This window comes from Loxodonta africana, chromosome 2 (genome assembly GCF_030014295.1).
Source record: "Loxodonta africana isolate mLoxAfr1 chromosome 2, mLoxAfr1.hap2, whole genome shotgun sequence".
Lineage (NCBI taxonomy): Eukaryota > Metazoa > Chordata > Mammalia > Proboscidea > Elephantidae > Loxodonta > Loxodonta africana.
In genome coordinates this window covers 186,834,582-186,857,812 of record NC_087343.1, presented here as the reverse complement: position 1 = coordinate 186,857,812, position 23,231 = coordinate 186,834,582, and the positions used below count along the sequence as shown (strand labels likewise).

General features: G+C 44.6%; 1 protein-coding gene across 2 annotated transcripts in view; it reads left to right on the top strand.

Annotated features, from left to right (window-relative positions):
- Positions 1-23,231, top strand: part of SLIT3 (slit guidance ligand 3) — a 754,510-nt gene that overhangs the window by 136,132 nt on the left and 595,147 nt on the right. For both annotated transcript variants that reach the window (XM_064279080.1, XM_064279081.1), the window contains exon 4: positions 5,665-5,736. In XM_064279080.1, coding sequence (XP_064135150.1) covers positions 5,665-5,736 — 72 coding nt within the window. The remainder of the gene's footprint in view (positions 1-5,664; positions 5,737-23,231) is intronic.

The window sequence follows — 23,231 nt, the reverse complement described above, 5'->3', positions numbered from 1 at the left end:
CTCTGCCTACCTCTACAGCTACTCATTTGTGTTTCTCAAGTCACTTCCATGTTGCAGCAATTTAAGACTGCTCCTCAAGTGCTCTGCGGTCTGTTAGACCTCCATGGTCATGTGCATTCTGCTAAGTCCAGAGCTCTCTGTTTCTGCCTCCTGAAAAGTTACACTCATGCTTCAAAACTAAGTTCAAAACCACTTTCTTTGGGAAGCCTTTCTTCACCCAGGCCTGGGTTAGCTGCTCCTTCCCTGCGTTCCCACACCTTTGCTTACAATACTTTTTGTTTTTTTATCTGTCTTTTTCTCCGCCAGCATAAAGAAAAAAAAAAAAAAAAGACACCCTTAAAGAAAGGGATCATGTTTTAACCATTTGTGTGTATTCAAATGACTGGAATGATAGAGGGATGGAGGGATATATAGATGGATGAATGGGTGGGTAGGTGGATGGATGGATGGATGAATAGGTGGGTAGGTGGGTGGTTGAATGGATGGATAAATGAATGAATTCAGGAAACAAAATGGTAAAAACTTCTCAAGAAAACCGTCCGCAGTCTCACAAAGACAAGTTTTTATTTCTTGGATCTTAATAGTTCAGGCTAGAAAGCAGTGTGACGTTGTAACTCAGAAGTAGTAGATCTTTTTGCCTTTATGTTCTCTGGAGAAAGCAGAGGAGTTTCAGTCTTAGAGGGAAAGAGGGCGTCTATGTGAACTTTATCTCATTGTTGATCAGGCCCATATCCCGATTCCTGACCTCCTCGGAGTCTGCCCTCATGTGGGTCCCGTTCAGTCCTGCTTTCCATCCGGGCATCAGGTCTATACTGCCAGTTTCAACTACAGCAGAAGGTTTCCACCTGTGGGCCCAGGTGCCAGAGCAGCAGATGGCACAAGTGATGGAGTGTGCCATGGGTAGTAGCCACTGTCTGTACCCCAGTGCTTACCTGTCCCTCTATCAGGAGAGGAGTGCATTTTTCTGCCCAGGTGCTGCTCTCACATCAGCAACATGGGAAGTATACTTTCTGTGGCCTGGAACCTTCATTCGTTTTTGGAAGAAGACCTTTTAGGGTGACTTGGTTTACTAAGTAAACATGAACAAATCCTGGTATAAACTGGAAATGAGATGTAGTATCGAGCTTCTTCTGATAGGGAACAAGCATGAGGCTGCCCAAGCAGAGGAGGGAGAGGCTCAGAGGCTGTTGGAAGCAGAGCCCAGCCAGGCGGCCTTGGAATCCTCATTCAGGGTTTGCAGCAGCAGGCAGAGAACTATTGGCTAAATTTGGTTGTGTTTTTATTTTTGTCCAGCCACAAATACCGGCAAAGAGAACTGGAAATGATTCCTTCCCTTCCTGGAGTCTCAGAGCCAAGCTGGTTTTATTTTTAACTTCAACTCTAGTTTAGGGCTTTTCACACACCAAACACCCTACCCTCTGCTGGCAGTGGTGGACCAGAGTATAGGACTTGTCCCTAGGCTGGAGTGTCGGTTGTCTGAATGTAACTCCTGCCAGTCTTTGTACAGCTGTGACAATAGAGGGTGGTTCCAGACAGTCCCACATAGAGACCCAATTCTTGCTTGGGGGACCTCCAGGGGAGCCCTTTTCATGGAGGGCAGATATATTCAGAGTGGCTCATTCTCAGGGTTGGGGTAGAGAAGGTGGCAACCCTGGATGAAAAGAAGCAGAAAAAGAAGAAAGGGGAAGGAGCTGGCGTTATTGAAAGACTTCGAGGAACGTAGTGGTTCAGAACCAGTGCTCTGGAGTCAGACCACCTGGATTCACATCCTGCTTCTACCACTTTCTCACACTGTGCCCTTGGGGAATTTGTTCAACCTCTCCAAGACTCTGTTTCTCTGTCTGTGAGAATAGGATAATGAAATACCTGGTTCCAAGCACTGCTGCAGTTGGGATCATGCACACTCAGCTTTTAGCACAGTGCTTGGAATGCGATTGGAGTCAATAAGCATTATTTTTACTACCGTTGCCCTGTTCTTATTGTTGAAATGTTGGCAGTTCAAACCCACCCAGAGGTGCCTCTGAAGACAAGCCTGGAAATCTCCTCCTGAAAGGTCACGGCCTTGAAAACCCAGCGGAGCACTTCTACTCTGCATACCTGGGTTGCCATGAGTTGGCAACAACAAGTTCTTACTGCACATGTGTAAACACTGTGCCATTTAAAACCCACTGTGACCCTGGAAAGTAGGATTATTTTGCAGATAGGAAACTGAGGCCCAAAGGGATAGATAACTTGCCTGAGGTCCCACAGTGGGTGCTTGATACAGCCAGTCCTGAGCCAAGCCCTGGCTAACCCCCAAATCCATAACTCCATGCCTTCTCCAGGGCCAGTGGCTTCCAACTGTTGTAAAGGATTGATTATGACTATGTGTGAAGAAACATTTGCTTAGTGCCTACAATTGTGCTTGGCATTTTGGTAGAAATTTTCAGTGTCATGGATAAAAGCTCAGACACCACACCTCAGTGGTCTGAATTTGAATCCTGGCTCTGCTGCCTACTGCTGTGTGACTCTGGGCAAGTTACTTACCCCCTCTGGACCTCAGAATTCTCATCTGTAAAGAAGAGATAATAATAGGGCTGAGCTTGTATTCAGATTAAGTGAGTACATGTAAAGTCCTGTAACAGTGCTCTACTTAGAGTAAATGCTAATAAGTATTAGCTCATTATTTTGATTGGAGGCATTGCTGGATCAGTGGTAGAATTCTCACCTTCCGTTCAGGAGACCCAGGTTCCATCTCTGGCCAATGCACCTCATGGGTAGCCACCACCAGCCTGTCAGTGGAGGCTTCCATGTTGCTGATGTTGAACAGGTTTCAACGGAGCTTCTCGACTAAGACAGACTAGGAAGAAAGGCCTGGTGACCTATTTCCGAAACTTAGCCAATGAAAACCCTATGGGTCACAACGGTCCATTCCCCTACTGATCATGGGGGTGACACAGGACTGGGCAGCGACTGCCATGAGTCATGGGGTTGTCATGAGTTGAGGACCGACTCAATGGCAGCTAACAGCACATGTGAAATATAGGAACAAGTAACTACATTCCTTCTCCTTGTCTCCTCCCTTGGGCCATTCCTTTCTTCCCCTTTCAGTGACAAAGAGGGGCCCCTGGAGCGGTCAGAAGAGTGTTGATGAGGGAGTCAGCTGCCTCGGAGGTGGGCAAGGATTAGAGGCTGTCTCATCCCACCTTCCAGCCTTGCCTCCTCCTGAGCAGGAGTCCCACTGGCAGCCTCTCTGCCCAGTGCACACGCCCCCACATACTGTGGGAACCCCTCAGGGCTGAGGAGCAAGCTTCTGTTTCCTGCAGGAGGCTTATCATAGGAGGTCTTCAGTGCTCCTGTCTTGTATGCTCGACTTTTTTTTTTTTCACCTTCTACCCAGTTTTTCCTCCTTAAGTTTTCAGCCCTCAACCTGGGATGAAAGTGGAAAAATAGGAGCAGACTCTCACTTGGAAATCATGTCTGTTTGGAATGGTGCAGAGAACATGGGCTTTGGGGCCAGAAGCTGGGATGAAGCTACTGCTTTGCTTTTTCACTTTGCTTAGCTCTCAGATAGGGATAATACCGTTATCCCATGTAATTGGACATATTTATTTCACTCTAAGCAGAGCATTACAGCCATGCTGTATATGGCACCCACTTGTTTGGGGGTTAGTATAAAAAGAGTTGCTAGCTGCTGTCAGGTCGGCCTCTGACTCATGGCGACCCCATGTACACACAGAATGTGAACGTTATGATCCATAGGGTTTTTGTTGGCTGATTTTCTGAAGTAGATCGCCAGTCCTTTCTAACTACTTCCTAGTCTGTCTTAACCTGGAAGTTTCACTGAAACCTGTTCAGCATCACAGCAACATGCAGACCTCTACCGATAGAGGGGTGGTGGCTGTGCCTGAGGTGCATTGGCTGTGAATCAAACCCAGGTCTCCCACACGGAAGGCGAGAACTCTACCACGGACCACCACTGTCCCCTTTCATTGATTATGCAGTTTCAAGATATCTGAAAGAGACCCATTCACACCTCCACTGGCATGGGGGCATGGAGCAAGCATGGAACAGGGTCTCCATCTTGGACTAAAAGTTGCTCTCAGGAGAACAGCTTTCATAGAGCTCACAATAGCTCGGTGTCATCAGGAAACTCAGATGGCCTTTTTTCTCTGTGAACATTTAGTATTGAGAATTCTCAGGAGAGACTCTGATTAGGTCTGTTGGCTACCATCCAATGTGAAACATCCCTACGGGACAGAGTGTTACCTCGAGTTACCTCAGAGGCCTCCCTGTGCCCATACCTTGCTCCCTGAACCAGGGCCGACTTCTCCATTAGGCCAAGTGAGAACAGTGCCCATAATGCTTTTAGAGGCCCACAAAAATGTTTTAATTTCTTTTAGAATTAGAAGAAAAACTGAACTTTTAGATTGACAAAGGAGCCCTGGTGTGCAGTGGTTAAGCACTCAGCTGCTAACCAAAAGGTCAGCAGTTCAAACCCACCAGCTGCTCCGTGGGAGAAAGAAAAATGTGGCAGTCTGCTTCCGTAGAGATTACAGCCACGGAAACCCTATGGGGCAATTCTACTCTGTCCTGTAGGGTTGCTGTGAGTCAGCATCAACTTGATGGCAATGGATTAATGGGTAAGACTGAAAAAAAATATTATAACATACACTGTTGTTGCTGTTAGCTGCTCTCAAGTCAGCCCCTGGCCCTGGCAACCCCATGCATGATGGAAGGAAACCTTGCCCAGTCCTGTGCCATTCCCATGATGGTTATAGACTGGACCGTTATGAGCCATATGATTTTCATTGGCTAAGTTTTCAGAAGTAGATCACCAGGCCTTTCTTCCTAGTCCATCTTTGTCTGGAAGCTCTGCTGAAAGCTACTCGGTATCATAGGAGCACGTAAGCCTCCACTGACAGATGGGTGGTGGCCACACATGAAGTGCGTTGGCTGGGAATCGAACTTAGGTCTCCCACATGGAAGGTGAGAATTCTACCAATAATATTAATATATTCATTTTTATGACTACATGGTTGTAAAATATACTTTTAAAATATTTTCTTATGGAGGAATGGGCCCTCGAAGGCAAAAGTGCCAATGACCCATGAAAGCTAACATGCAGCCATGCATTGGTCCAAAGAGCCAGAAAAATAGCAGGGATTCCGCATGGCCTCTCAACCAGTGGGGATCTGCCTTACCTTCTTCTTTGATCCTATAGCAACTGCTGTCTGCCACCACCACCCTTCCATTTAGGATCTGGAATATTCTCTCTGGTATTTTATTTATGTTTTTCGGGGCCCATTTTACATTCCAGCTCCATCAGGTTATAAGTGCTGCCTGGAACACATAGTAAGAGAAGTTTAAAATCCTAGTCAGGACTCTGTGGTAGAGAATGTTGTGATCAGTGAGTAATGTTTGTCCTGGGCTTGGGACAGGGGGGTGGCAGCATGCATGTTGTGTTTTTGCTTATGACTGACCTTTGTCCCATACACCCTTCTTGACTACAAGCTCCGTAAAGACACCATATACCTTAATGCATGATGCCCATTCCACCCTGAAAGATCTGGAGAGTCTTTTAATACCTGTTGATTGATTGATTGATTGAAGTGATACCTGTGATTACACTTGATGCCATTTAATGTCCTCTTGACATCCTTTCATTCTTTTTTCCATCTTTAGGCGCCTGAACAAGAATAAGCTCCAAGTCCTTCCTGAATTGCTTTTCCAGAGCACCCCGAAGCTCACCAGACTGTGAGTAGAGTTGACTTGTGTTTCCTACCCTGTGCCTTGGTTTACTTTAGTGATGTGGAGACTGTGGTTGTCTTTGTACGTGGAGCCCCATCCAGTGGAACCTGGCATGGAGACTGGGAGCAGGACAGTGGCGTGCCTGTGGAAGGGAATGGAATTGGAGGAAAATAAAGGAGCTTCCTACACATACCTCCAGGCTCAACTTTCTTGTTCCCTTCCTTCAGAGACTGACAACTTAAATGGGCAGTGAAGACTAGTGACTTCTGGTAGTGGATCATCCCTTGCAAGGAGGGAGGAAACTTTTCCATTTTACTTGAATCTGAAATGCCCTGAGTGTGGGATTTGAGATGAGTTTATTAATAAAAGATTACCAATGGTCCCGGAGAGCATTGGTTTGGAGTAAACATTCAACCTCATCGCTATGCTGCCTGGAACAACTCCTGCTCTTTGCCTGCTTCCTACCAGTACTAGTCATGGAACCTTCGCTCTGAGGTCTGTGATTTTGTGGGAGAAGGAAAAAACACCTTGACTTTTGCTTTATCTCCTGGAATGGTCCAGGCTATAAATGAGGAGGGAAGAGTTGGAGATACTTCGGTGCATTTATTCAGTGTGAGAGTGTGGAAGCTCAGGGGCTGGAGATGTATGTTGGCTTGGAAATTGTGATTCATACATTATGGCTGTTAGCAAAGTGCTAATTATTGAGAGTGAACAGATCCATGATTTTGAACCTAAAAGTCCTGTGGGCAGTGACTAGTGTAGGTCATGGAGTGAACTGGATTGCCCCAAGCTTGACTTCATGAGTAATGTGATACATGGTCTGACTGCCTAGAATTTAGGCAGCAAGATTTACAGCCTCGCCGGTAAGACTCTAACGTGACTGGGGAGGCCCCAAGGTTGTGGCCACCATGCTCATGTCCAATGGCTGTGTTTAATACCTACTTATGCAGTCGAACAATGCATATAGACCCTGGATAAATTGGAAAATGTAAAACACATGTCAGCGTGTTCACTTAAGAATGAGTTCTGAATTAGGAATACATACACACACACGCGGTATATACATAAATGTATTTTAAAAGGGCACTTTGTTGGAACAACGACAGGAAAGGGTTAGCTGATGTTCTGGTGGGGCAGTGGCCTTGCTTTCCTTCTCTAGGACACACCTGTGTTTTGTCAAGGTCTCCTCTTGCTGTGCACTCAATTCCTCTTGTTCAGTCACCCTAGCTGACTTTGCTAAAGGGTGAAAGGACATGCCCCTCCCCTTCCACGCCTCCAATCTGCATCCACCTCGGTAGGTGTGAGGTGGGTGAGTACAGTTCTGCAGACCTGAGTTCCTAGCAGACCTGAATAAGCAGTACAAAGTAGACATATGGGAAACCACCCTGGTTTTTAACTTCCACTTCCCTGTGTACCTCTTTCCTTAAATGTTCCCCTAATAGCTTTCTCTCAGCCGAGTGCTACATTCCACCTTCCCAACCTGCCCTTAACTAAATCATGCAGATTTTATGCTAGTCATCTGGAATTTCAGTATCAGTTTCTAGGAAAAGTGAGGCTGGAGCTGCTGAACAATATTGAGTGGGTAGGATCTGAGTGGTCCAGTTGTTGCAGGATTCTAGGTGGGCTGGTTCTTGTTCACAGAACCTGTGGCCTTTCGTACTGGTCTTGATCCAGGCAGAGATGGGATTTCAGGCTGTGATAAGAAGTCTCTCAGATACTGGAGGCCAGGCCCAGGCAGGCAGCATGGGGGCCTGGAAACACCTGAGCTGTGTTCTAACTGCCGTTTTCTAGCTAAGAGAGCTTGGGAAAGTCACTTTCCCCGTCTGTGCCTAAATACCCAATAACCTCATCAGTAAAAAAATGACCCCCTCCTCACCGTTCTACCTACTGAAGAGCTATATAAAAGTATCCTGTAGTATAATGGTGTGTGTGTATCTTACAAGGTTTAAAGTGCTTTATTTGTATAATCCCCAAGATAATTATTGTTATTCCTGCAGTTCCAGTCTTCACAACCTGTTTATGATCTCCTTTCTCTGCGGGCCATGGAGAGATTCGGAGTTGCTATGGGCACTGAGATAAAGCTCACAGAGCTTTTGCTTCAAGCCAGAGAGCTGTGGCCCTGAAGGCAGGAACTGTACTTGATTCATGTTGGTATCCGTCCCACTCCATGCCTCCACCAGGCACAATATAGGAAACTAGTCAATGATAGTTGAATGAATGAATGAATAAATGATTGAGATAGGCCTGTGTATATAACAGTGCTCTCAGTGAGCCTTAGTTCTTTTATCCACCATTCATTCATTCAGTTAGCTTTTCCTAGGTACTTGTTCCAGGCTGACCTCTGTGCTGGGTGTTGGGCTGCGGACATGAAAGAGACCCCATCGCTATACATTCTGAATAGCTGACAAAAAGCTGAGAGCTAAATACATATTTATTTATCTATTGAAACAACCATATTAACCCAGGTTTGAGCTATAATCAGCAGTGCCTTTTTTCCTTTTGGGCTTGATCTTTGATTTTTCTTAATGCCCCTATTGTGTCTCTGTCTTATTTTGTCAGCCACTCCAGGGCCTTTTTGGAAGTAAGCAGGGTACAAATTAGAAATCAATAACTGTGCAGTCATGAGTGTGTATACATCTGCCATGGGCTGTATTTTCAAAGAGCACTATGTCTCAACAGACACAGCGAGCAGTTTTCCTGGGAATGCTAAATGTGGACACTCTGTGGCTGGCCACTCCCTAGTGCACCACGTGGAGAAGCAGTGATTCTGGACTTTCTCTCTTGTATTATTAGACCTAGAGACCAAAGCTGCTCAATACTCAATACCTTTTGGAAAGGCTATGGACTTGAAATAAGGCATATTTCAGTTAGTAATGGGAAAAGGAAATAATATTTATTGAGAAAGAATATTTACAGTGATCTACTTCTGAAAAATCAGCCAGTGAAAACCCTATGGATCACAATAGCCCAGTTCTGTTGTCCGTGGAGTTGCCATGAGTCAGGGACCAAGTTGATGGCAGCTAACAATAACAATAACATACTATTGTAATACTACTATGTAGCAAGAGGCAGAAATGAGAAAAAAAAGTGAGTTTAATCTAAGCAGAAGGTGTATTAGTTCATGTAATGGAAAAGTCCAATGGTAGTTAAGATTTCAGGTACAACTGGATCCAGGGTCTCGGTGATGTCATTAGGACTTCATATAGCTCCCTCTGTCCCTGGGAGTAGGGGACATGAAGGCAAGCAAGAGTAGAAGACTCACAGCAGAAAACTTAGCAACCCCGGTGGAGTGACTGAGATCATCAGTAGTCCTATAGAGAAGAAATGGAGTGAGAAAATCCAGGTCCTCATACTGGCTCTGCCACCCACAAGCTGTGTGACCCTGGGCATGTTTCTTCATCTCTCTGGTCCTCAGTTGTCTCATTTAGACAAGATAGGATGAAGTGTGGTCTGTTATGTGGTCCATACACTATTGACCTCTCCTGTTCACTTCCCCTTCCAGCTTCCTCTTTTCCCTACACATGGGAGAGGTAGTGAAGGATTTCTGGTTATTTGGAGGTTAACTGGTTAATGTTGCCAGGAATTCTTTAGAAGGAACTGAAAGCTAGGTGAAAACAGTGATTAAAAGCCCTCACCAGATGAGAGAACTTTGGGTGGGGTGAGCCAGACAGTGGTTCACAGCTGTTTTGTATGAGTTTGGCTTTACCATAGGAAGATGAACAGGCCACTGGGGCCCTTTGGGCCCACCTATCCCAGATTCAGGTGCAAAGAGTTCATAAAATACTTGGTAATGGCTTAAAACTGTCGCTAAGTAAACAGTTGTGCTGGTGGCAGGACAGGGGCCTCTGGTTATTCTCCAATCGGTTCTACATGGTATTTGACAGCTTTACAAAAATGCCACTGGGGTTAAACCTGCCAGTGCTCACTTGGGTCAGTAGAGTTGCAAGAGGCTTGGGAAGGTAATCCCTAGGCAGCTGAAACAATGTGAAATGTGGCCAGCCAGCTTAGCCCTGGAGTTACTGGGGCTGTTGTCATGGTGCACCAGCTTCCCTACCAAAGAGTAAAGACTGTTAGACTTCAATTTCCAGGGAATTTACTTCCAAAGAAGGAGCCCTTCTCCAGGTTCTCATTACTGCTAGTTTGAACCTCTTTTACGTCCGTTACCATTTTTGCTTTTATCATAGCTGTGTGTACACATAACCTCTATCCCCTAAATAAACCAGAATGTTCTTTCAGAAAGGTAACAATGTCTCTGTGAGGCAGCCACGTACTAGGGGAAGTAACAGGGACTTTGGAGCTATATAGAGTTGGGTTGGAATCTCACTCTCTGGTTTCCCTGAGCAAGTGACCAGACCTTTCTCCTTTTCAGTTGGTTATAAAATAGGGATAACAAGCATAGCTCCCAAGTAGATATTGCATTGTGATTGTTAAGGTTATGTGTCAACTTGGCTAGGCCGTGATTTTTAGTGGTTTGTCAGATATTATGTAATCATCCTCCATTTTGTGATCTGATGTGAATAGCCAATCAATTGAAAGCCAATCAGTTGAAAGCCAATCAGTTTCCTTGGGGGCATGGCCTGCATCCAATATATATGGATGTTCTAGCAAAGCTGTTTCTGGATCTTGCATTCTACTTGTCATCCTCTGATCTCCAGTTCTTGGGGTGTGAGCCAGCAGCCTGCTGCTTGATCTTCAGAGCTTGGGATTTGCCAGCTGCTGCAGCCCCCTGAGCTAACAGCCTTCCACCTGAGCTGCTGATTTTTGTTTTCTTAATCCCTGTAACCACACGAGTCAGGAGAAGCCTCTAGACTGATGCCTGACCCACGGTTTGGGACTTTCTAACCTCCATAACTGCATGAGCCATTTCCTTTAGATAAATCTCTCTCTATTCTATTTATATAAGGAGCCCTGGTAGTTCAGTGGTTAAAGCGCTCAGCTGCTAATCAAAAAGTTGGCAGTTCGAATCTACTAGCTGCTCCACTGGAGTAAGACATGGCAGTCTGCTTCCATAAAGATTTACAGCCTTGGAAACCATATAGGGCAGTTCTACTCTGTCCTACAGGATCGCTATGAGCTGGAATCAACTTGACGGAAGTGGCTCTGTTTTTTTGTTTTTTATATGTATATATATATACATACATCTATCTCACTTGTTTTGCTCCTCTAAAGGACCCACCCTAAGACGTCAGATGCTCTATGAAATGCTAAAGAACCCACCCTAAGACGTCAGATGCTCTGTGAAATGCTACGTATATTATCTCACTCAATCTCAAGATGAGGAGGTTAGATACTGCATTATCCCCATTTTAGAGATAAAGAGTTCTAGAGAGGTCAGACATCTTGCTCAAAGTCACAGACCCAGTAACTGGCAGAGTCAGATTCTAGACCCAGACTTGTCTCCAGAGCTCCTCCTGTTTCTAACCACAATTTCTATACCATAGTTATGAGGGGTTAGTAACTAAAGTGTCAGATACTTACTAACTAGATACTTAGTAGGAGCTCAATTAGTGCTGTTTCCTTGATCTCTTTGAAGTCCTAAATAAGCCCAGACTTGTTGGCCGACTGGAGCCCGATACCTACTCATAGATGTCTTTTGCAGCCCACCTTCATCTACTGATCCCGCACGAAACTTTAAAATGTAACTACATGCAATATGTGCTTCTATAAAGCTCTGCATTGATGTGAAACAGTTCTATAAAAGTGAAAACCCAGTGGAGAAAACAAAGACCATACTACACAATTTTCCAGCAGAGTTGTTATCTGGGGTGGTGAAATGATAATAGGGCGATGGGAAAACCAGCCCATTAGGATGGCTTGGGCTTCTCAAGACTGTCCGCCTGCCTGGAGCTGGGGTCCTGGAGACCTGCTCCCCTCCAGCTGCGCTGGCCCAGCCTGCAAAGCCCGGGGCATAGCGAGACTGGCCTCAACGTTGCAGACATGGGTCACTTTTTCCAGGGCACAGCCACCCAGAGCTCATGGAAAATGTCCCTGTAAACTGAGTCTCCATTTCCTCTTCCTTCTTTGCTCCCTCAACCCCCTGAACACTTCAGCAAGGCCAGCCTTCTGTTTGCTTTATTGCACGCTTCATCGCCTGCCAGTTCCATCATGTGCTTGAAGACAGGTTTAGCTTTAATCTGGGTGTGCACAGATAATGGATTACAGTGGGTGCAATGTCACTCTTGGTGTTTCCATTTTGTGTGAGCTGAGTTTTTTTGCACTGTCTCTGTAGTACCTCAGGCCCCTGACAGAGGCAGCTGAGGCAAGTCAGAGCAGAAGAGAGAAGGCATAGAAAGTTTCTTTTCTCCTCTTTTCCACTGTGACTTTATCCAACTGAGCACAAAAGCAGCGTGTGGTCTTACCTATTGAGTTGATTACAAGGCTGATAGTTTTAATTGTCAAATCTTCTACCGTAGAATTTTAGAGCTAGGAATAAAAATTTTCCAGGCTAGCACTTCTCAAACTTTACCATGCGTCCACATACCTAGAGACCTTGAGATTCTGGTTCCACAGGTCTGCGTTGGGGCTAAGATTCCACATTTCTAACAAGCTCTCAGGTGATGCCATTGCTGCTGGCACAAGGACCACACTTTGAACAGGAAGGATCTAGGCTAGAAGGTTTCTCTAATTTTAGCATATAGAAAAAAAAAATCTCTTGAGGTGCTGGTTAAATGTTCATTTTCAGGCCGTGCATCCAGGAATTTTGGTTCATTATATCTGGAATAGAGCTAGCTAGATATTTGACATTTTTAATTGGCATCCTAGTTGATTTTGATGTACTTTATCCATGAGGCATACATTGAGAACATGGATCTCCTGTAGCCTCTGTTATTTCATGGATTTAGGAGCAGGAAAGGATCTAAATGTTTGTTGAACACCTACTGTGTGCTAAGTACTTTATAAATCATCTCCTTCAATCCTCCTGCAAGGTATGTATCTTTGTCCCCACTGCACAGATGAGGAAACTGAGGCTTAAGGAGTTTAACTCACCAGGACTGAACCCAGGTCTTCTGATTCCCGACTCATTGTTTGTTTTGATTGTGGTGAAAATACACACAACAAAGCGTTCACCAATTCAACAATTTTCACGTGTACAATTCAGTGACATTTGTTACGTTTGTCACGTTACCAACTCCTTGTCTCATTGTTTTGTTTCTGTTATATCCTGTGCTGCCTCTAATGAAACACACCTTGAAAGAGGGAGAGAGAAATAAATTATGGATCTCTGAAGCTTTCAACGTTTGATCTTTTGTACCTATATACAAGCACATGCTCATATCTGAGATCTAGGGTATTATTAAAAAAGAAAAATTTATAGACTTAAATAAATGCTTGCAAGTGAACCTTTCTAAGTTCCTTGCAATTAATCAAAGGTAGAGTTGGGTTTTATATTTTTTAGAGTTGGGTTTTATATTTTAAAATTCTTTAGCCCTTTGGGCCAGCAGAATTGTTCTAAAGTAATCATGTACTGAGAATGTTCTGCCAGCTTGGAGATTGTTTTAAAAAAAAAAAAATTTTTTTTTTTTTTTTTTAAAGAGAAAGAAAGAAAACCAAGCTGTGACTTTACAATGCTTTGGAATTACAGAATATGCTTGTAATTTTTACAATTCTGCACAGGCTTCTTTGCCACATCTGGTTGATATTACTGGCAGGGATATATGGGGGAATAAACCATGGGCTGGAATGTGAAACATCCCACAAAATGAGTTTCTTATAGGTTGCTGCATAAAACATTTTAAGTCTCCCTCTCTTTGGAAGGGTGGCTTAAGTGATTTCATGGATTTAGTATTTTCTTTGGTTCGAAGGTAAGGGTTTTTGCTTGTTTTCTTGGTGGGGGTTCCAGGATGACTTTCTGAAGATGTGTGCACGGGGTTAATCACTCTAAGTCATGCCATGGACCCGGGTGAGAAAAGCCACCCTTGAAGAAAGTCAACCAACCTTTGGCCAATAACATTGGACTACTGTGATAAAGGTGAAACCCTGGGGCCAACTGAGTTGCTCCAGAAAAAGGAAGAATGTAGACAGAAGGGGATGTATGTGCAAGGCCTTCAGAACTCCCCCTGAGTCTTAGCTCTGGCCATGGAATAAATAACTTATAGCAAGAAGAGCTCAATTCCTCACATGCTCAGCTGAAAGCCTTCATATGTTGGTGCATTCTCTTTGCAGTATATAAAAATAGTGGGTTGGGGAAATGGAAAAATAAAATAAACAGCCAGCCATGCCTGGAACTGAGTCAATTCCCTATTGGTGACATTCCTTCGTGGTTCCCAGGAAGAGAGCTGGGCAACCAGGAACAACTAACACATCTGCTGAACACCTACTGTGTGTGTATGTGCACGTGCACACGTGTGTGCCATTCCAATATGCCGGTGGTTGGGATGCTGAGTACAGAATGCAAAAAAAAGTCTAATCTGGGCCCAGAGGGTGTGAGTGTGGGCTTCTTGCCACCTGGCTCCTTCTCCGACTTCCTTGGCTGGAACCCACCTGCAGAGTTGGAGCCTTGACAGCCACGTCCTTTCCTGTACAATACCATGTGCTGCTCTCAGCACCCTGTAGTGCATGGTGGAGGCCGCCAACCTGGGCAGAATTTTGTGACCATCACCAGGGTGCTCAAATAAAGACTGCTCTCCAGTGGCAACACAGCCCCTTTGTATAGAATGAGACCTAGCAGCCAACCTTCGCCTCCAATATAGAATCCTCATTCTCCATATCTGTAGTTAGAAGCCATCAAAGGAATTGAAAATGTCAAGGAAATACCACATTGTGTATAGAAAAATATTAGCCTTTTGAGATGGGCAGACCCTAAACATACATTCTTCAATTGTCTGAATGATGCAAATGTACCCACATCTAATAATCTTAAAATACTTGTTCTTGAACCACATTCAGCATAAACAGAAACATTTCTAAAGAGTCTGTCTAATCACCTCTCATTTTCAACCAGCATTCGGGAATCTCTCCAGGGAACAAATAGGGTTTTAATTGGATGTCCCAAATCCTAGCATAATTTCAGATCACACACACGTACAAAATCCAACTTGGTCTTTCTGCTGGCTTTCCTGTGGGCTTGGTATCCTGGATTTTGAACATTAAATTCCATTTGTAAGATTTGCAGTTCATTTACAAACTCCTGGAGACTGTATAATGAAAATGTTGACGCAATATTAACAACAGCAAAACTATGATAACACAGGACTGTCCAAACCAAATAGAAATGGAGAAGTTTAAGTAAATTTCATGCTCCTTGCCTGAATTTGGTGTCCTGGACCTGAGTTTTGATTCATGGTTGAGAATAATATTTTAATGTTTTATTCATGTTGCTTTTTTCCCCTTCATTCCTTCCCTAATTCTCCTTACCCTACTTGCGGTGATGAAGCATGCTTGGAAGCAAGGCCTCCTTTTGATTGGTGCTGCCTGTTGCATGGCCAAGAACTCTCCCTGATATTGGCTAAGTCGAGTATCCAGCTATTGAACTGATTATTTGGACTTTCATTGGTGTGTTGGGGACTCTGGACATGAATTTTTAGCCAATGAGTCAGTTTTTGATTGAAATCTACGTGGACTCATGCCAACATTTCTCCAAGTGAAGGAAGCATCTTTACTTTTTGAGATCAAAATGCCCTGTCCAAGGGAGAAAACTAGATTTCCAAGTGGGTGAAAGGGTAACCCAAGACTCATCCCCTCCATCTCCATCTCATTTAATTTGGAATTTGTGAAACTCTAAACTGCGTATCAAGATGCTCTGAAAGATCTAATTTCAGTAAGTTTTTAAAATGAAAATCAGTAGTAGTGATATAGAAATACATAAATACTGGATCATCAATTTTATTAATACTATCACCCTAATCATCCCCTTTATGTGTCTCCACATCTTCCTCTCTCCATCTTTCCATCTCTTTTGTTGTTATTAGCTGCCATGGAGTCAGCCCCTGACTCATGGCAACGCTATGCACAGTGGAATGACATGTTGCCTGGTCCAGCGCCATCCCCGTGATCAGCTGTGGATCAGACCATTGTGATCCATAGGGTTTTCATTGGCTGATTTGCCGAAGTAGATTGCCAGGCCTTTCTTCCTACTCCATCTTGGGCTGGCAGCTCTGCTGAAACCTATTCAGATCATAGTAACATGTAAGACTTCCCTAACAGATGGGTGATGGCTATACATGAGGTACATTGGTCAGGAATAGAACCTGGGTCTCCCACATAGAAAACTAGAATCCTACCACAGAGCTACCAACAACCGCCATCCATCTCTACTTCTCCTTTTTTTCAAAAGCATCCACACATGCACGTAAAACCCTCTTTCTATAGGAGAATCCCATACAGATACATGAAGATGTTTTCCAGGCTGCTGAGTCAAAGTACATGTATAATTTCAATTTCGTGCAAAATACTGACTGTTAAACCAGCTCAGAGTACTGAGCAATGCTCTGATGAATATCAGGGGTCGGAAAGGTGGCAGTGTGGTGGTGGTGGGAAGGCTCTTTGTCTCCTGGGCTCATAACTGGTGTTTTTGGTGCATAGTTAGTAGGGGCAACTTTGTGTCAGCAACAATAATTTATTCTTGTGAATGTTTTCTAGTCTCTAGGGAGAGCTTTCCTTTTCCCTGGAAGAGATTTGCATAGGTCAGGCTTCTACCAGAAACCTTGTGGGGACTTTCATTCCATTTTACAATGCAGAGCAGAACATTGTCAACCAGTAGTTCCCAAGGGCTCAGCCACTGAACAAAATTATCTTAAGAAATAATTGTTATGGTTTCCATCGCTAATGGCCTTTTCTACAGATCCTCTTCCCTTGAGCATAGCACTTCCTTTATTTAAATGAGAGTGAAGACTAGGAGATCATTAGGCCTAATGAGGCCAGAAAAACAGCAGCAGGGAAAGACGGGGTTGGCCAGAGAGTACTTTACTTCCGAGCTGAGAGCCGTTGACATGATGTCGTGGCAATCTGGTAGGATTTGTCAGTCTACCTTCATCATGCACTATTGACTTGCCTCTTCCCTTCCATCTCTACTGCTATCTCCCTAGTATGAGCACCATCACATCTTGAATAGATGACGGCAAGGCCTCCTCATCATCTTCCTCCTGCTGCTCATGTCCCTTATCATCCATCATCTACTCCACAGCCACTACGATTGCTTTAAAATAAATCAGATGTGGTCCCCTCTCTAAAATCAACCTTTCAGTGACTTCACCTTCTCTTTAGAGGACATCCCTAACTCCTGGCCCCTGTTGCTTTTCCTGGTGCCATCCCAGGCAACCTTCCCCACAGCACCACACTGTAACCACATGAGCCTTCTTCCTGTTGCCCCAGCTCTCCAATCTGTTTCTCATCTTGGGACCTTGGCCTTGCTGTTTCCTCTGCCTTGGTACCATCCCAATGGAGCACAGTGACCCTGAATGTCGGTATGGCCATATCCTTTTTGAAATTTAGGCCTCACCTCAAATACCATTCCCTCAGAGAGCCCAGACCTTTCCTGACCACACAGTCTAAAGTCTGTTCCCTTCCTTTCAAGTCACTGTCTCTAACACGACCCAGGTTTTTTCCTGCATTTTTTTAGCATTCTCACTACCTGAAATTCTTTTTTTCTTTTGTTTGGTAGTTTTCTGCTCTTTTGTCCCCGAGTAGGATATGTTGTTGTTGTTGTTGTTGTTGTTGTTAGGGGCCACGGAGTTGCTTCCAACTCATAGTGACCCTATATACAACAGAACAAAACACTGCCCAGTCCTGTGCCATCTTCACAGTCATTGTTAAGCTTGAGCCCATTGTTGCAGCCACTGTGTCACTCTACCTCATTGAGGATCTTCCTCTTTTTTCCTGACCCTTTACGAAGCATGATGTTCTCCAGGGACTGATCCTTCCTGATAACAGGTCCAAAGTATGTGAGCCATAGTCTCGCCATCCTTGCTTCTGAGGAGCATTAGACTATAAGCTCCTTGAAAACAGAGATTTTCCTGTCTTACTGACTCTGTAATTGCCTACTACTGTACCTGGCATTTGGAAACCCTAGTGGCTTACTGGTTAAGTGCTACAGCTGCTAACCAAGAGGTCAGCAGTTCAGATCTGCCAGATGTTCCTTGGAAACTCTGTGGGGCAGTTCTGCTCTGTCCTATAGGGTCGCTATGAGTCGGAATCGACTCGATGGCGGTGGGTTTGGTTTGGTTTTGGTACCTGGCATTTAGGGGGCACTGAAAAAATACTCCGTAAATACTCTGTAAAATGAGTGAATGAGAGAAGGAACATGGCCTCTCCAAAACCTGCTTTTTCCTCTAAATACGTGGTCAGAGGCACCTTTTGTTCTAAACTTGAGCTCTCTCCTCATTGCACTGCAAAATCCTCAAAGGCATACATAGTAGCATGCTTGCACATACGTGCACACTCATAAGAGTGAGGAGAAAACTAGCACACAGGATTTCATTCCCCAGTTGCCTGCCTCTACTTTTTTCACTCTTCACAAGACAAATCACCTGAGTTTAAACATCAGAAGGCCTTTCTTTCCCTGCAGTTCTGAGATGGCCTTCCTGGGATGACCCATCCACACTCAGGTGGACCAATATGGACAGGGAGCATGGAGGCCGCTGACTTCTAGGCCAGGGGAACCAGATTTCACACTCCAATGGTGGGTCTCCCTCTACAGGGAGAGAAACAGCCCCGGCCAGGATCCTCTGCTAACATTGCTGAGCCAGTACCCAAGACTAAGTGCCATGTAGGGGAATGTGGATGCTTATATCACACATCTGGGGATAGTATTCTGTGATGCAATGAAATGAAAAGGTAAACTCTGCTGTCCTCAGCTCTATGCCTGGTTGACTTTTGACTTGTAGTGAACATCGAAAACAATTGTCTAGCTATTGGAAGCCTCAGCTGAGTGAAGGCTTAAACAAATAAACAAACAAAAAAAAACCTGTGGGGACTCAAACAAAAAAATAAACTGTAGTTTGGGAAAAAAGAAAAAAAAAAGACAAAAGAACAAATTAAACTCTAATTTTCTGGACATTGACCTAAACCTCCAAATTATTTTCTTGATCTGAGATCTAAATGAAAGGTTGTTTGAAAGACATCTAGTAAATTAGTCCAAACCTGAAATGAATAATATCTTTTGAAATAATGGAACCAGAACCACACTGGAACATCAGAATATTAATACTGTCCAAACTAATGCTAAGACTCTGCATTGGCGTTGTATAAAGCCGCAGCATCAACTCACTCCGTGTTCCTCTTCTCTCCCCATCCTACACTCCTTCTCCTTTCCGCAAACCCACCTTCATTCAAGAATGGGTCCACCCCGTCACCCATGCTGTGTTGTGGAATTGAGGCTTCTCATACTGTCTTATTGCTCCCATGATAATGAGAGATGCTGCGGTGATGAGTGGCTTGACCCAATCACCACCTTTAATTCCACATCTTCAGGGACAGAGGAGATGTCTTTTTCAGTGAGGATATATTTATTAGATGGGTGGGACTAAGGGATGATCCAATGGAAAGAAAGGAAGAAAACTTGGAATAAGGAGGTGTCTTTGTTTTAGTGCCGCTGTAACAGAAATATCACAAGTAGGTGGTTTTAAAGAACAGAAATTTATTTTCATACTGTTTCAGAGGCTAGAAGTCTAAATTCAGGGCACTGGCGTCTAGGGGAAGGTTCTCTCTATCGGCTCAGGGAGAAAAGCCTTGTCTCAGTTTCTGTAGCCCTGCCGTTCCTTGGCGGTCTCCACCTCTCATCTATCTTTCTCCTGTTTGTACTTGCTTCTCTCAGTGTCTTATCTGCTCTTTTTGTATCTCTCATTAACATAACAAAGAAAACTCTACCTTTACATGCAGTTATATCCACAGGTTAGGGTTAAGGTTCCAACACCTATTTTGGGTGGACACAATTCAATCCACAGCAGGTGAAAAGAGGGAAATACAGTGAAAGAGAAGGAAAGCGAAGAAAGGAAATAGAAATCCCTGGGAGGAAAATGAAAGGAGCCCTGATGGCACAGTGGTTAAGTGCTCTACTGCTAACTGAAAGGTCGGCAGCTGGAACCCACCAGCTGCTCTGTGGGAGAGAGATGGGGCAGTCTGCCTACAGCCTTGGAAATCTCTTGGGGACAGTTCTACTCTGTCCTATAGGGTCACTACAAGACAGGGTTGACACGAAGGCAATGGGTTTGGTTTGGGAGGAAAATATATCTCAGATATTTTTGTCTTTTCCTCATTCCTCCCAAGGCAGATGGAAGAATTTCTGACCACACATCTGCCTCTCCATCCTGTGTAAGCTCTTGTCTCCACAGCAGCTCCTCCAGAGGCCAGGGGCATCATCTTGATAGAATCAGAGAATGCCAGAGCTGAATGGCACCTTCGAGAACTTCCAGACCAAAGCCCTCCAATTTTACAGTTGGGAAACTGAGGCATGGAGCAGTCCAGGACTCACAAGCCCTGGTACTTGTATTCCTGGTCTAGTGCTGCAAGAATGGCCCAAAGAAACTCTCTTACCTTGATCATGCTTTTTCATTAAATGTCAGGGGAAAGCGACCATGTCTGAAGGAGTGATGATTGATGCTTTCCAGTGGCCAGGCTGGCTTGGGTAGCAGTTATCTTTTGAGAAAAGGGATATTGATCTTTAAAAGAGCTGATAATGGTGATAGACTTGGTGGAAAAAATAAGGATTAGCAAGTCTTATAAAAGAGTTGTTGTTGATTCTAGTGCATTGTGAGTCTCTTCACGTGGTTACCATCGTGATTTGCATGAGAAAGGGAAAGGATAGGAAAAACCTGAGGTGAGAGCCATTCCAATGGAAGAATCAACAAAATTGGCAATCCAGAGGAAGGAGTAAAGGTGGACTCCCCAAGGCTTACATCCTAGTGCTGTGAGAATGGCAGTGCCATCAAAGGAAGGGAGGAGAAGTCTTGGAGTAGAGGTGATGGAGACTCCTTCTTAGAGCTTACATGTTTGAATTTCCACCTCCTAGGAATTTCAGAAGGGGCAGTGGTGGTTCAGTGGTAGAGTCTCTTCTTCATGTGGGAGACCCAAGTTTGATTTCCAGCCATTTCACTCCATATGTAGCCACTACCCGTTGGTCCGTGGAGGCTTGTGTTTTGCTATGATGGTGAACAGCAGAGCTTCCAGACTAAGATGGACGAGGAAGAAAGACCTGACCATCTGCTTTGGAAAATCAACCAGTGAAAGCCCTATAGATCAAAATGGTTTGATCCACAAGCTATCACAGGGATGGTGCAGGACTGGGCAGTGTTTCCTTCCGTGGTGCATGGGCTCACCATGAATTGAGGGTGTACTAGAAGGCAGTTAACAGCAGGAATTTCAGATGTTAAAGAATAAAGTCAGCCTTGAATCATCTGTGAGTATCATCGGCAGCATTTTCTTTCCCATCCCAGCTAGTTACTTGTCTAAGGACACATCTCGTATAAGGAGCCTGTAGATTTGCCCTTCTAAGAAAAAAGTCCCCAGCCTGCTACAGTCCAGCAGCCACTGAGATGCTGACCAGGTTTTCCTAGTGGGTCAAGTCACCTTACCCTGGCAGGGGTGGATTAACCAGTTAGCAAGGTACGCACAGGCTTACTTGTGCTTATTTACAAATCTGGAGTGCACAATGTTACCTGTTTTTCACCACATCAAAGATGCTTATTGGGTAATCCATCCCTAGATTACCCATTTACCTGCAGCTAATTATCCAGACTTCAGTGTGGAGTCCCAAATTGCTGTGCTAATGATGGCGGTGCTCCCCTCCTAAGAAGCCTGATTTCCCAGCTCAGTATGAAGGACTTCATTAATATCTTTCCAATGATATAATTTGATTCCTCCCTGGGAGGCTGCTCTGGTCCTAGCTCACTTAGCACTAAATCTCTCGCTAGATACTCTCATTACTTAATCTTTTCAGGCCCCAGACCAGCCAGGGCCTCTTATTTATTTATCTGGGGCCCTGTTTACTTCCCTGTTGTAAATTACTTCTGGCTCCTGACCGTCTGATCGGCTGCAGTGATAGACTAATAGCTCGGAGCTACCACATTTGCCTTGTGTGATGAGGCGAATAATACGCTTAACTTATGGGAGAGAAGTGCACCCTCCATTTATTTCAGTGGGGGAAATATTACTCAGGGGAAAGGGCCAAACCATTTACCTAATGGCTGCTGGTGCAAGTTGGTGTAATTACTGACAGAATTACGTGAAACAAATTTTCATGCCCATAAATCTAAACCTGCAGCTTCTCAAATGCAAAGAGGGGATTTCAACTCCTTGTCTGGTCTTTGCCTCTCTCTTAGAATGAATTTCTAAGAGGGTGCTAGCAGAAAGAGGGGAAGTTGATGCCCTTTGGTTTGCAAGTGGTTTGCTTGCGAGGGGATACTCTTGCAGCTCTGAACCCTCTAAGTGTCTGAAGCAAACTATGGCCCTCAGGCTAAATCCAGCCTACTGCCTTCTGTTTTTGTAAATGAAATTTATTGTAACACAGCCCCACCCATTTATGTACATACTATCTATGATTGCATTGTGCTACAATGGTAGAATGATGTTAAACAGTGATCACAGAGACCTTACGGCTCCCAAAGCCATAAAATACTTACTATGTGGCCATTACAGAAGAAGTTTGCCAACTCTGCTCTACCAGAAGAACCATCAGCAAACATTTTATGTGACGATAGAGGGATCACTTTCTCCTTTCAAACAATTCTTTCCCAAGGCAAGTGAGTTGGAAGGGAACTAGGATGGTTATCACTTACTGCGTAGCACTTCTGTATCCATTCATTGTGGCTTCTCTCAACAGTCCTGTGACTTTGTAGGAATTATAAGCCTACTTGACAGAAGGGAAAACTGAGACTCTGGAATGTGAAGTGCTTGCCCAGGGTCATTCAGTGAGGAAAGTGCTGAACTGGAATTCATACCTTGTCTGCTTGGCTCCAAATTCTGTCTTCTTTCAGCTAAGTCTAACTGCTTCTCAAGAAAAAGAAGGAAGCAGGCATTGGCAGTGGGGCCAGGATTTATCTAGGTCTTGCCTCTCTCCACAGAAGGGCTGCTGAAAGGGAACGTGGGAGCAGCCAACTCACAGGAAACACTAAAGCAAGAGGGAAAGTGAGAGGGTCTTATTTTCTTCAGTTCATGCTGGCTGCAGGGTAGATGGTGGAGCAGGCCCAAGAGCACTTCATCATGTTGGGAAACGTAACAAATGTATGTCACACAGCAACGGAAACCCAAAGAGAAGGCCTGGGTGATAAAAAGCTTATTCTGTGCCCTTTGCTGCCTGTGTAGTGCTGATTCCTGGAGAGAGAGCATAGTCCATATGGCCTCCTTATGGGGAAGGTAAAGGCCACCAGCTTGGGTGCAGCCATGATGGAAAGACAGCCTTGGCTCCTCGCAGCTCCTAAGAGCAGTTCTCCAGGCCTTCGGGTTGCCTGGAGCCAGACTCAGTTGCTCTGAACTTCTTGGGGGGCTGTGGGAGGGGCGATGTGTCCACAGGCCTGGGGACATGCACCAGTGCTCTGCTGAAGCTGTAGAAACCTCAGGTTTAAAATAGG